This window comes from Hevea brasiliensis, chromosome 12 (genome assembly GCF_030052815.1).
Source record: "Hevea brasiliensis isolate MT/VB/25A 57/8 chromosome 12, ASM3005281v1, whole genome shotgun sequence".
Lineage (NCBI taxonomy): Eukaryota > Viridiplantae > Streptophyta > Magnoliopsida > Malpighiales > Euphorbiaceae > Hevea > Hevea brasiliensis.
In genome coordinates, this window is record NC_079504.1 from 11,835,650 (window position 1) to 11,850,183 (window position 14,534).

Here is a 14,534-nt window from a genome sequence, read left to right on the forward strand (position 1 = left end):
TAGCTAATTTAACTAATTAACAATTCTCGGCCATTGATCATTTGCAGAATCCATTATGGCGTTGAACTTCTAGTTTTAGGCACTTCCCATATAGTCTTTGGCCGGGGGTGCTACTATATGTTATCTATGATCAGTCTTGTATTCCTCCCCTGAATAATGATGGTTAGTTAATAATCCAAAGTAAAGTTAAAGTTTTCTGACATTGAACAACAATCAGGATAATAACTTGTATTTCCAAAATAATCGATGCTGGTTTTGAAAAGAAAGGGATAGAAGAACTAGAGCTGTTTTCTAAAAATGTCAAATAAAGTCCAAGAAAATGATGAGAATTCTTTCACATATACCATGTATGGTATGCTTTAGTTAACATGAAAGTTTAGCAAGTAGCACCTGGGAGGAAGTTTCGATGGTTGACATGGGCCAAATTCTGAACAAGATTTTCGAGTTAAAAAAGCCCAATTCCCAACTCAATTTTAATAGAATGGATAAGCATAGGAAGTGATATAATCAAGTGGGTAATTAATTACAGTTGTTAATGTAATTACTTATAAAGGATCAAAACTGTTACAATAGAGACAAAGTGTGATTGCCAAATGTACAAATCTTGGTTTCCATCCCTTGCCACATTGATTCTTGCTTCACTCTTTTTTCCTCTGGAATTCTCGCTCTCTCTCACAAGTCATAACCATCATATATAGACAAATAGGCATTCACCTAACACATATGTGTAGCAAGCAGAGGACACCCCAGTCTCTTGCTTTCTTCTCTCTCTCTTGCTTTGTATTTCGCTAGCCAGCCCCTCTTTTTCTCAGACAATGGAAAGGCAGCAGCAGCAGCAGCCTCAGCCTAAAACCCCTGATGAGAAGCTATCCCTGTACCTTGAAAAATTCGAGACCAAAACCCTTACAAAGTAGCAACTGAACGTCTAAGGGAAATGATCAATATTGTTTATTTCTTCCATTAATTTTCTCTTTAATAATACTAAATCATATATTTTCATATTTATGCGTGTGTGTGAGTATACAGGCTGCAGCTGCCATGCAAGCAGCATTCATGAAAGCAACGAACGCTGAGATGGCTGAGAGTGCTTCGTTGTGTTTGTCTATGAAATAGCATCAAGAAGAGGTTTTCGTGTCAAAGATTTAACAAGAAATTTCCCATTCTTTAAAAAACTTTTAGTTTCAACAATTTCATTCTCTTACAATTTGTCTTACCATTCAGGGTGTGAAAAGGCATCATGGATATTCAGGCTCAAAAGAAGGTGAAGGTGGCAGTGATGTGAAGTTCTCGGCTTGATCAAAAAAGGTCTCCAGACTCTAGATCTAGGTGTCTTGCACAGTTCTCGACTGGTTATGTACTTGCATGTCTTTTACTGGCATGGGAAATAAAAAGACAAGAACTAGCTAGCTAGCTACTCTTATGCTTGGTAATGGTTATCTATGTTTATAAACTCCATTACTGGGTATGTCGTTTTTCTCTCTCTCTAAACTCCATAGTTAAATATGATCATCTCCACTACGCTCCAAAATCACTTTGATCACTGTAACGGTTTTGGATGGGTAATTTCTTTAGAAATTCATGCACATCCATTAGGATCAGATGAAATAACATAAATAGTAGTGTCATCAATTATCAAAGCGTGTGTAACCTTAGCACTTTTAGTTGGAAACGCGTACTCGATATCTATTGGAGACACTGAATCTGTTTTTAAATCTCTAGCGTACTCGATAATAACAATGAGTTGTAACTTCATAGGGAAAATTTTTGTTTTTTCAACTCAATTATATTGAAATTATTTTTATTGTTGTAAAGTTAATGAAAAAAAAATCATATATAGTTCTATTCACAAATTTGAGAATTTGAAATAGATGTAACATTTTAATTAAATAACAAAATTAATTCACCTTAAATATTAAATTTTCAGTGGAAAAAAAATACTAGGGGAGTGAAAATTAACAAAAATAAAAAATATCAAAAAATAAAAATTAAATTAACATATTCTACTATATATAGTATTGAAAATGACCCCAGTATTTCAAAAAAAAAAAAAAACTCCATTACTATTAAATTAAAAATAATTTGATTAACTTTATCCTTGACATCCTCCTCTCCTCTCCTATTTATTGGACATTAATCAAACCAAGAGGCCATAACCTAACTTAGCTCTCATTTTATTAAAATAAAAATATTAATTATATATAAATAGTATTGAACTGATCTTTAGAATCGTGAAATTTTGAGTTTGAATTTCATTTTAAAATATGAAAAAAAAAATTAAGTACATACATATGATAGATGGAATTAAAACGATAATTGGCGATAAATTCAGTCCAAAAAGAAAGGCAATAAATTCATGTATGTGGAAGTGAAAGCAGCAAAAGGATTGGAACTCACTTAACTTGTGGATCTAATAAAGAATTCTAGTGTGTGGTGAACATCTCCCAAGTGGAGCTCAAATATTATTTGGAGCACTGAGCAGTCATCATTTTGCTGGGCCAAGGCCATGCAAACCTTCTTCATAGTTTTCTTTCAAATCCATAGCCTATTAATGATATTGAAACTTTTAAATGTTTTTTTTCTTGTTTTTTTCTTTTTCTTTTTTTGAAAAAAATGTTATTTATAAAAAAAATTAATTAAATTCTCACACAATTATATTATATTATTTTTTACTTGATTTAATTTCAAATAGTATCTAAAAAAGAATTTCTAGGGCTATATAATAAATAATTTTATTTCAATTAAATTGAAAAATAAACTTAGTATAATATATAAAATTTTATCAATAATTGTGAATGAAAGAAAGAGTTTAAAAGAAAAGGAGAGTCTTTAGGTTTTAAGTGGGGTGTGCCATTTAGAGTTGAGTTGATCCAAGTAATCTAGGATTTGGGTTAAATTTTTTCGTGCTTGTCTTAAATTCGTGTCAACCCATTTATGAAGCGAGTATAATCATGTCATGTCACGGGTTAACCCGCTAATCCGATTTGACATCTTTATGATATGATTTAATATTCGTGTCATATGTTGACCCATAACTCATTAAACCATTTGGCTCATTATGATATATGAACTCATTTATATAATATGTTAAATGGGTTAAGTCATGTCAAATTATGTTAAATGAGTTATTTCGCATTAAATAAGTCATATCATATTGAATACACATAATAAATCATATAAAAAATTTCAATCTTAATTGTGTTCTTAATCGTATTCTTAATCATGGTGTTTATGTTCACACCACAAACACATCCACTAACTCTAATATAGACGGATGGACCTTGTTCATCCACCGCCCAAGAGTCAAGACACCAAAAGAATAAAGGTCTTTTCCCACCGACATCTCATTGAAATAGTGCACTCTCATTTATGCCAAATATTTGGACCATTCTGTAAGTTCCATCCGTGAAGATAGAAAGTGACAAAAAAGGTGGTCACAACGCAAACCCACATGAAAAATACTCCTTTACCATCTACTTTGTTTGTACACAATCATCACCTAACTTCGCGTTTTCATTGGTAGTAAATCCAAAATTAGAAAAATAAACAATAACACTTTGTATCAAACACTTCCACCCCCGATTCAAATTGATGCTATGGGGGCGATTGGTCTGCAGCCTTATGAGCACCTAGTACAAGCTGTTTGTGCTGTTTAAACTTGCTCGTCCAGTGACCCATTTGCCACCATTTGTTTCTCTTGCTGGGGCTTTCCAGAACCCATCTCCACAGATTGAGATGTGGGTTTCTTGGCAGGTTCTGCACCTTTGTTGTTGCGATAGATGAAGTATAGGATCAGTTGTATTGCCCCTAGACCACACCCAAATCCATTGGGGACCTGCAATAATAATAATAATAATAATAATTATTATTATTATTATTATTATTTTTCATCAGAATACAGCAAAAGTTTCTTCAAGAAATGGATATAGTTAATGGTGGAGAAACTTACAGCTATAAAAGGATCATGGCCAAGTAGGCCATAGATGAACCAGGAAGTGCCACACAGGAACACAAAAAGTGACAAGAAAAATGGCATGAACTCTACACTCTTAGTTTTAATCACCAACCTCTGCTTATATGAACCCAAAAAAGAAAAAAAAGATCTCATTAGTATCTAAATATTATTGGGTAAAAAAAAAGGGGAAGAAATTGGGAAAATGAGGGATTTGACTTACCATGATGGACAGAGGTGAGCCATACATGATAATAGAGAAAATGGTGGCAGCGAGGCCACAGAAGAGCTTCCTGGTGTTGCCGTGCAGGGCAAACAGGGACACAAAGGCCACAATGGCAAAAATACTGAGCACCAGCGTAAGGAGGCCTAGGATTTTGCCCTTCTCCTTCCTTGGTGCATAGATAATGAAGATCAACACATATACGGCTTCAATTGCTGCCCCTGTCCCATTAATTGTTGACACCAGAAGATTGTTCTTTGACACAAATGGCAGACCATACCTGTCAAAATAAATAAATAAACCGGTGATTGTTTAGGAAAAAAAACTTGTGGGTCAAATGAAAAGTAACAAAATATTTAGAGAATAAACATTTTTTTTCATGGACAACTGAAAATGGGCAAAAGAACAGAAACAGGATAAACCAAGAACACTATCCCAACCCTGAACACTAATTTTATCTTCTCGGATGTTCTTGAAAAGTTGTTCTATGTGGATGGATAGCGAAATTAGGCAAGGGATGATTATGCTTTTTGGGCCATTGGTGATTGAAAAAAAAAAACTCATAATATTAGCAGTGAATTTCAAAGAACAATATCATTACAAGAATACCCTCTTCAAGATGGCCAAAAGACGGTAAAGAGAAGCTTAAAGTGGCAAACATTGGAGGACAGAAAGATAAAATAAAGTGAAAAAGCAGTAGTCATACTCAATCTGGTGTCGACTTTGATATCATATTTGATAAAATGAATCGAATGTAACTCTAAATTGCCTAAATTATATAAAAAGCACTTTTATTGGATATCCGCAGACGTGGGACTTTAACAAACATACCAGGCGGAAAGGAGACAGTTGAGCATTGTCATCACGTATGGGATGCCTGAAAACTGTTCTGTGTACTTGCTTCTTATGATTCTCCTGAATGTAATCCTGTCAAGGAATTGTAATCCATAACTATAGCTTTAGTTTTCAAAAATCGGCAATTCAAGAAAAAAAAATCTGTACAAACACTTAACAGTGTCGGAAATTGAAAGGAAAAACAAGAAACATCAGATACAGAGAAAGGGAAAGCTCTTTACGTTGGAGCCAAGAAGAGGAACAAGGCAGTGGCATTTCCTGCGACAGATTACAAGCAAGAGAGAACCCATTAACTCCAAAATCAAGAAACAGAATTATAAAAGAAGAAAGCAGGTGAAAAACTCACCAAAAACACCAAACAAGAAGTGGAGAACATCCATTGTCAGCAAGATTGAAAGAAAAAATTCTTCAAAAGGAAGAGAGAGAAGGCAAAGACAATTAACAAAAATTTTCTTATAAGAAGAACCAAAGTGCAAGTGCAGAGGTTGGTTCACAAATGGAGATGCGATGAGTGGAAGAAGGAAGAGGGAAATTGCAATGGGTTATATAGAAGAAAAAAGGAAAATAACCGATGAATTTTAATTTGCTTGTTATTCAATTGCTTTGGTAATTCGGGCGAGGTCTGTGAATTGTGGGCTAACAGACATGAATAGGCACGACGTCTTGAGGTGAAAGTGATGCTTCTTTATCCAAAACTAGTGATAAAATCTTTAAATTATATCCAAAATCATATCCTACTTGTTTGAAATTTGTTTTTATTAGTATTCAAATCAATATTTAACTATCATTAAACATCCTGTATCCTTTGAAAAAAAAAAAATCTCTTTTATTCAGATAAAATTTTCACTTTTATATACATTCATAAGTATCCTAACAATATAGATTTAAGATGATTCTATGGATTGAATTCACCAATATAGATAAGCCATCACATCAAAAAGTCAGTTATTGAGTTCAAATAGAAGATCTTTTTTAACTGAATAAATCTCACTTATCAACAGAATCAACTCCTAAAGAGCATCCTCTATCTTTTTTAAGAATATATATATCAATCAAATATGAATTTTAATTTAATTAAATTAAAATTATTTCAATTATATATATATATATATTTAACTATACAGTAATTACACCTCTTATTTAATCATCAGCCATTTTGAACACCAAATTAAAACATATTATAAAAATGTTTTGAATTAGGATATATAATTTTTTTAATTCATTTTTCTCTAATTTTATTATAAATAATTGTATATCTTAATTTATAATATTTTAAAATATTTATTAATTTCTTTAAGGGTGTTCAAGAAGTGTGATAAATTAAAAGGTCTAGTTACCGTATAGTTACACCTAAATCCAACTACACCAGAATCCGCGGAATGAAGAATTAGTTTAAAAATAAGGCTTTTGTGATATTCTTGATTTAGGTATTATTATTAATTAAGTTTTTTTTTTTTTTTAACAGTTTAGAGACAAAGAATTTAGCATAACTGCGAGGATTGTATAGGATGCGTGCAAGAACAATTCACTCATTTGAAATTTGGTGTTCAGTTCATAAACACTTTTTTTTTTTAATAAAGTGTAGAGTTTTCATTAATAAAAACAGAATATAAATTTAAATTACAAAATTTCATAATATTCTAATATTACATTAAAAAATATAAGATAAATCACTTATATAAAATATAACAACAAATTTGAGTTGACCGTTCAATGAAAAGTACATTCCACTTAATAGCAATATAACACTTCATTCAGTGGTAATTTTAGAAATAATCAAATTTTGATAATTTCATTAGAGAAAATTTTGTACTTCTTATCATTACACTTTTACCTAAATAACAAAATAAAACACCTAACAACTACATGATAAACAAAAAAAAAAGATCATCACAAATAGAAGAGAGGACAACAAATCCTCCCTAAGGAGGAGAACACAAAACTCAGTTCGATTAACAAAAATAGACTGAATACAAATACTATCAGTTTTAAAAGTATACAAATATGGATATTATTGGTAGAAATTCAAAATAAATATTAAAAATACAAAAAGAAAAAGGAGAATGGTAACTACCGATCAAAATATTCATTGATGACAAACCCAAAGAGCTCACAAAAGGAGAGAGAGAGAGAGAGAGAGAGAGATAGAGAGAGAGAGAGAGTAAGAGTGAGTAGATTTCGGTTCAAACCGAAAAATCGAACATAATCGATTCAATTCGGTTCAATCGGTTTGGTTTTAAAATTTAATTGGTTCGGTTCGATTTTATTTTAAAAATTTTTTTGTTATTTCGGTTCAGTTCAGTTTTAAAGAGAAAAAATCGATTAAACCAAACAAAATAGTAATTTATATATTCAAATTGAATAAAATCAAATCGAATTGATTTTTGAATTGATTTAATTTCAGGGAGAATTTATGAATTATATTTAATTATATATATATAAATTATTTAATTTCATTGATTAATATTTATTAGGTTCAAACCAAAGTTAAAATTAGACCAAATAACTTAAAAATCAAGTCTAAATTAAAAAATCAATCAAAAATCAAAATCGATCGGTTTGAATGAAACCAAACAGAAATAGAATGGTTCGATTCGATTTTTCATCTATTTTGATTTGATTCAATTTTGAAAATAAGTAATTCAATTTTCATAATTTAATTCGGTTCGGTTTAAACCGAATACTCACCCCTAAGAGAGAGAGAGAGAGAGAGAGAGAGAGAGAGAGAGAGAGAGAGAGTTCAGAGAGAGTAGTTAAGTTGGGTTAAAATAATAGTTCAAAAACACTTATTGTTACTTTTGTGAGTGATTTTAATTAAATGGTGCTAAAATTATCTCTGAAAAATTGTAAGTTTTTTTTTTCTTTATTATTTAATGGAGGCCCAATAAACAATACTATATATGAGAGATTTCTTTTTGTAACACCCTAAATTTTTAAATTTATTATTTTATGAGTAATATTAATATTTTATTTTATTTAAATTTTAGGAAATTATTTGAAATTTTTCGGATTTTTGAAAATGGGTTTGATTTCCCAAAAATATAAAACTTTGATGATTTTTAAAAATTAATTTAAAGACCACGTGGCAAAACTAAAAATATATTTGGACTCTACGAATTTTTCTGGGTTTTCTAGAATTTTTTTCGAAATTTTTGGGCATCGTTTTCGGTCCCTAGGCAGAGTAAAAATTCAAAATTTTGTATCTTGAATTGGATCGATCGAATCGAACCGGACCGGATCGGACCGATCGAATCGGACTAGTTCTTTTCTTTTTCTTCTTCTTTCTCCCTTGCGCGCCCAACGTCCCTCCTTCCCCTCCCGTTTTCTCTCTCCTCCCTCCTCCTCAGGCCGCGCCGCTGCCACCCAGCTTTCCCCACCTCGCCGCATCGCCCCAGCTCCTCCCCACGGCAGGCCGACCCTCCAAGAGGCCGGAAAACGCGCGCAAAGACCCATCTGCTCGCACGCGCCGTTTCAACTTCCAAGTCGAAAGCCGGCTGATCTGGCCACCGATTAGGCCGGGTCTTGTGTCAAACACCATCTACACCTCGAGAGCTTTTCATAGACACCAAGAACACCAAAATCCATCAAGCGGTTTGCCCAATTTTTTTCCAGGAAGTTTTAGCCCATTTCGATTTTTGGGCTAGATTTCTCACAAACCGTGAACCCCATGAAAAAATCGAGAGTACCAGAGCGCTCCACTCGTCGAGAGCTTCGCGGCAATATAAATTTCAAAATTTTTCGACACCATTTTTCAATGAGTCCCACAAAATTTCATAGTATTTTTTCGAGCATTAAATGAGCTTATAAAATTTTGTAAAAATTATATACTAACCCCCGTATTGTGGGCTTCGTCTAGGTACCTTTAATTCGTTGAAATTCGACGATTGCCCAGGTCTATGAAATTTCGGCCAGACAGACCGACTACCGAAAAAGTCTTGGAATTGGATCGAGGTTTTAGCTACCCCACCATTGTCAGACATCCCGAGCGCGTTTCCAAGATCGGAATAGGAATAGGTAAACTCGAACTTTGCTTTTTCTTAATTTTCTAGTGCTTGAATGGGATTAAAAATCCATAAAATATTTGTGGTAGCTCAGAAAATTATGATTCTTTTTGCATTAGCTTAGTAATATTGCTAAGAACTGCGGGGTAAAGTTTTAGAATTTTTAGAACTCATTTGGATAGTTTTTGCAAGACAGTTAAACTATGAGGACTAAACTGTAAGTTTACATGATGTGATTGATGACTGTTTGGATGGGCCCAGGAGGGGCTGTGTGATGTGATTGAGATGTGGATATAGAAGTGTGTTTTAAGCCTTTTTGCAGGTTGGGTAGGTCCTAGATATAGGGGAGACTCTGCCGGATTTTCGGCACGACTTAGGACATATTTGGTCTTTTCTTAGTTTGTATTGAGTCAATTGTATTAAATAATTATAATAAAATTGTCAGGTGAGCCGGGACAGCCTTCCTCCTCCGCCCAGCCGCTATAGTGACTTCTGTTGAGTCTATGAGTAAAATATTAATTTTAATTGTAATTTCGGTATTATTATATATTTAAGCATGCCCATGCATCATTTATAAATATGTATCTATATAGTTAAACACTAGGCACGTTTTATGTTGCATTCATAATTATTAAAGTGCCATGGATGTTGTTGTGGTAATTTGGAGCAGTGTGCGTGAGTTGGCGTGCGTGTAGTGTGGTGTTGGCTATGGACAGGACGGGTAGACAAGGCTTGAGATCTTCACTGGGACCCAGTCCTTCGAGGTAGACACGGCTTGAGTTCTTCTCTGGGACCCCGATTTAGTTTATTAAGTGGAAGTCCGAGCTTGAGTTCTTCGCTGGCACAATTTGGATTAAGAGAGCTGTATAAGGGATCAACTCCCATATATGTATTGTTTGACATTATCAGGTGTGTGAGTGCTCCAAATTACCTTTTTGCTGTTATGATGTGAAAATATTGCCGATGTTGCATTTCACTCTACAGGGTGCATTAGCTTTAGATAGTTATAGAGATTATGGTTAAAATTGATATTTTACTCTCTGAGTCGAACGCTCACTCCTGTTCATTATTTTTCCTGGCTACAGGAGGATTATTATTGTGGTTAACCTGCTTTTCTTCTTCGCAGGTCATTTATTTATGTTTGTGTAATTTTGTTAACTCCTAGAATTTTCGCATGTATTAGAAATATTTATTTGATTTGGGTCTGTAATATAATTTACCATGTTGGACCTGTAAACTTATTATATGCATGTATGTTGGACTGGATGAGGGAGCTGAGCTCCCATTTATTTTTTATGACATTTGAGTATGTGGAGGGTGAGCTGAGCTCCCCAATTGATTATATATTGTGTTTATAGGTCAGGTGAGTCAAAAACTCCCCGTTGAAAGGTCTATTTTATGGCCGGACTCTGTCCAGTTGAATTCTTGAAATTGGGCCCAAATGGGCCTTAGAGTTGGGTCGAGGAATAGTTAGGCTTACTACGGGCCTCAGGGGCTTTAGGCTGGCCCAGGTCCTAGTGCCAGTCCGGCCCATAGGTTGAGTCGTGACAAATGTGGTATCAGAGCCTAGGCTCTAGATTCATAGGGAAAAATTTGTTTAAAGTGTTGGAAAGAGTCTAATAGGAGTCACATGAGGAAAATAAGGTCCACATTCGTCTTGCATTGTCTTCTTTGCTTCTTGTTTCTGCTTTATATAATTGTGTGTAAATATGAGTCTATAGAGCTGTGTAATATGCAGTTTTGAAATTTTGTGGGCTAATGCTGCTGAATTTCAGGAAAATGCGTAGAAGGTGAGAGCCGCCATCGCACTGTAAACCAGATATGCCTGACGAGATGTCGGCACAGGATGAGGCGCCTACCCCGAGGAGGTGGGGTAGGAGGCCTAGAGTTGCTCAAGTAGAAGAGCAGCTGCCACTAGTTTAGGATCAGTCTTTTATGGCACAGGGTCCCATGGACCTAACGGCAACTACTCTAGCTGGTTTGCAGAGAACCATCGATATGATAGCACAGTATATGATACACCCTCCCCAACAGCAGCAGTCCACCGCACCAAGGGGGGAACCTTACAAATAGATAATTAATTTCAAGAAGTTGGTGCCTGGTACTTATGATGTGTCAGATGATGCTTATCGATTTTTGGATTCCTGCAAACAGGCAGGGATGGAGTTGCAGTTGACTGATAGGAGGCTCATAGAGTGTGTGCAGCATGTTATGGGGCCTATGCCTAGACAATGGATGAATGACTACATATTACCTCGGATGGAAGGTTTGTCATGGACCCAGTTTGTGGAACTATTTATCAACCGGTTTGTACCAAAAAGTTTCAGAGATCAAAAGCAGTGGGCCTTTGAGGCCTTAAGACAGAATGGCAGGTTTGTAGATGAATATGCTACAGAATTTCTGGAATTAAGCAGATATGCCCCTACAGCAGTGGCTACTGAAAGTATGAAGGTGAAAAGGTTCCTAAAGGGGCTGGACAGGAGGTATGCAAACCTGGCCATGATGTTTGATCAGTCTTTTGATGTGGTAATTGATCGAGCCCAACAGATTGAGATTAGCTACACCGGAGATGACAGTGGAAGAGCAAAAAAAAAAATAGAGCAGAGGGTTCTTTAGGTGTTCCCCATATGGGTGCTCCGGATAGCGGAGGCCAGAGTATTTATAGAGGAAGAAGTAGGGACAAGAGGAGTGGTTTTAGACACAAATCTCGAGGATTCAGACCCGAGTACGGATCCAACAGTGGTCGGGATACAGCAGTTCTGGGTCTGGTGCAGGATCCTCCTTGGCACCTTGTGCACAGTATGGAAGAGGACATTCAGGACCTTGTATGATGGGTTCAGGAGTATGTTTCAGGTGTGGCCAGCCAGGTCACTTTGCTAGGGAATGCCCCGTGTTCAGCGAGCCACTGATGGGGTCACAAGGTTCTGTTGCAAATGTTCCTCATCAGTTGTATCCTAGTGCTTCCAGCATGGCAGGCAGACAGTTCAGTGGCCAATAGGGCCGAGGACAAGAGGGACGTAGATTTGGAGGCAGATCAGGAGGTAGAAGTCAGTATTAGGGTTTTGCCACCTAGGGTAGGGGTCAAGCTCGAGTTTTCACCCTGACCCACCAGGATGCTCAGGCTTCCAATACAGTCGCGGTAGGTTTTCTTCTAGTCTATTCCTATGAGGCTCGTGTTTTAATAGATCCGGGTGCTATGCACTCATTTGTCTTCCTAGTGTTTGCCATGAGATTGGGTAGAAACCTTACAATTTTAGAATGTCCTTTGTCTGTAGCTACCTCACTTAGTGACAACATAGATGTATACATGATTTTTTCGGGTAGCCTAGTAGTAATGGATGGAAAGATCGACTTGGTTCCTCTGCCAGTAATGGATTTCGATGTAATTCTGAGAATGGATTGGTTGGCAACTCATTATGCTACTTTAGACTGCAGGAACAAAAATGTGTATTTCCACATACCTGGTGTGGAAGAGTTTAGCTTTGATGGTAACAGGAGCGTGGCTCCATATAATTTAGTGTCCGCAATTAGTGCTAGAAAAATGTTGAGGCGTGGATGTCAAGAGTATTTGGTATTGGTGAGAGATACATCTATAGAAGGTGTCAATATGAAAAATATTCTTGTTGTTAGAGAATTCATGGATGTCTTTCCTAAGGAGCTTCTAGGGTTGCTACTAGGAAGGGAAATAGAGTTTTGCATTGATGTTCTGCCAGGTACAAACCCCATATTAATGTCGCCTTACAGGATGGCACCAGCAGAATTGAAAGAGCTAAAGGAGCAACTACAGGAGCTTTTGGACAAGGGTTTCATACGTCCGAGCACTTCACCCTGGGGTGCTCCTGTTCTATTCATGAGAAAGAAAGATGGGTCATTGAGGTTGTGTATTGATTATAGACAGCTGAACAAGGTGACTGTGAAGAACAAGTATCCACTTTCTCGGATCAATGATCTGTTTGATTAACTCCAAGGGCCTAGATTCTTTTCCAAGATAGACCTACAATTAGGCTACCATTAGTTGAGAATCAGGAATGAGGATGTGTCCAAAACAACATTCAGGACAAGATATGGTCATTATGAGTTCTTAGTGATGTCTTTGGGACTCACTAATGCACCAGCAGCCTTTATGGACTTGATGAATAGAGTGTTCAGGCCATTCCTGGACCGTTTTGTCATCGTATTCATAGATGACATTTTGGTATACTCTCGGATCGAAGAAGAACATGTGTGGCACTTGAGGATGGAGTTGCAGACTTTGAGGGAGCACCAGCTATATGCTAAATTTTCAAAATGTGAATTTTGACTAGGAAGCATCTCATTCTTGGGACACGTGATTTCTAGTGAAGGCATTCAAGTGGATTCCAAAAAAATTGAGGCTGTAACTGATTGGCTTAGGCCTATAACCGTCACTGAGGTGCGAAGTTTTCTGAGCCTAGCTGGCTACTGTAGGCGTTTTGTGCAGGATTTTTCCAGGATAGCAGCTCTCCTAACTAAGTTAACTCGGAAGAATGTTCCATTCATTTGGACAGATGATTGTGAGGAGAGTTTCCAGAAGCTTGAGAAGTGTCTAACCACTGCCCTTGTGTTGACACTACCGATGAGTGGTGAAGGATATATCGTGTACTGTGACGCCTCCAGAGTTGGCTTAAGGTGTGTTTTGATGAAAAATGGAAAAGTTGTGGCTTATGCTTCAAGGCAGCTGAAGAGGCATGAGCAGAATTACCCCACCCATGATTTAAAAATGGCGGTTGTAGTATTTGCACTAAAGATCTGGAGACACTACCTGTATGGTGAAGTGTGCGAGATATACACTGATCACAAGAGTTTGAAGTACGTCTTCCAACAGAGAGATTTAAACTTGAGACAGAGGAGATGGATGGAGCTTCTGAAGGACTATGATTGCACCATCAGTACCACCCTGGGAAGGCCAATGTAGTAGCAGATGCTTTGAGCAGAAAATCTTCTGGCAGCTTAGCTCACATATTAGCGGAGAAGAGATCGTTGATTTAGGAAGTACATGAGTTGATGGATCAAGGTCTGATCTTAGATCTTTCAGATGAGGGGGTATTGTTGGCTCATTTTTCAGTGAGACAAGACCTGCGAGACAGAGTTAGAGTTTCCCAGCACAGAGACCAACAATTAATGAAGATCATAGAAAGAGTACACCAGGGTGAAGGTGGTGAGTTTGGATTTGCCAGTGATGGCGCCCTTATGCAAGGTTCCAGGATATGTGTGCCCGATGTGGACAATCTCAGAAATGAAATCATGCGAGAGGCACACTATACACTGTACAATGTTCACCCAGGCTCCACCAAGATGTACCATGATGTGAAAGATAGTTATTGGTGGAATGGCATGAAGAGAGACATAGCAGACTTCATGTCCAAGTGCTTGACTTGTCAAAAGGTGAAGTTTGAACACTAGAGGCCATCAGGGAAGCTGCAAGAGCTCCCTATCCCAGAATGGAAGTGGGAGATGATTACTATAGATTTTGTGACTGGGTTAACTC

General features: G+C 36.5%; 1 protein-coding gene across 1 annotated transcript; it reads right to left on the reverse strand.

Annotated features, from left to right (window-relative positions):
* Window positions 1-3,339: 3,339 nt before the first annotated feature.
* On the reverse strand, window positions 3,340-5,679 carry LOC110649919 (bidirectional sugar transporter SWEET1). The gene is made up of 6 exons (XM_021804666.2): window positions 5,374-5,679; window positions 5,249-5,285; window positions 5,004-5,099; window positions 4,173-4,452; window positions 3,947-4,066; window positions 3,340-3,832 (listed from the first exon to the last, which is right to left on the reverse strand). The coding sequence occupies exons 1-6, from the start codon at window positions 5,405-5,407 to the stop codon at window positions 3,650-3,652; spliced, it is 750 nt and encodes a 249-aa protein (XP_021660358.1). The 5' UTR covers window positions 5,408-5,679; the 3' UTR covers window positions 3,340-3,649.
* Window positions 5,680-14,534: the final 8,855 nt, after the last annotated feature.

Bases quoted from the DNA above. Each gene is read 5' to 3' on its own strand.
- LOC110649919 (XM_021804666.2), bottom strand. From the start codon at position 5,407: ATGGATGTTCTCCACTTCTTGTTTGGTGTTTTTG. The intron at 5,100-5,248 runs GTAAAGAGCTTT...ATTCCTTGACAG, and splicing joins TTCCTCTTCTTGGCTCCAAC to GATTACATTCAGGAGAATCA. The intron at 4,067-4,172 runs GTAAGTCAAATC...TCATATAAGCAG, and splicing joins GCTCACCTCTGTCCATCATG to AGGTTGGTGATTAAAACTAA.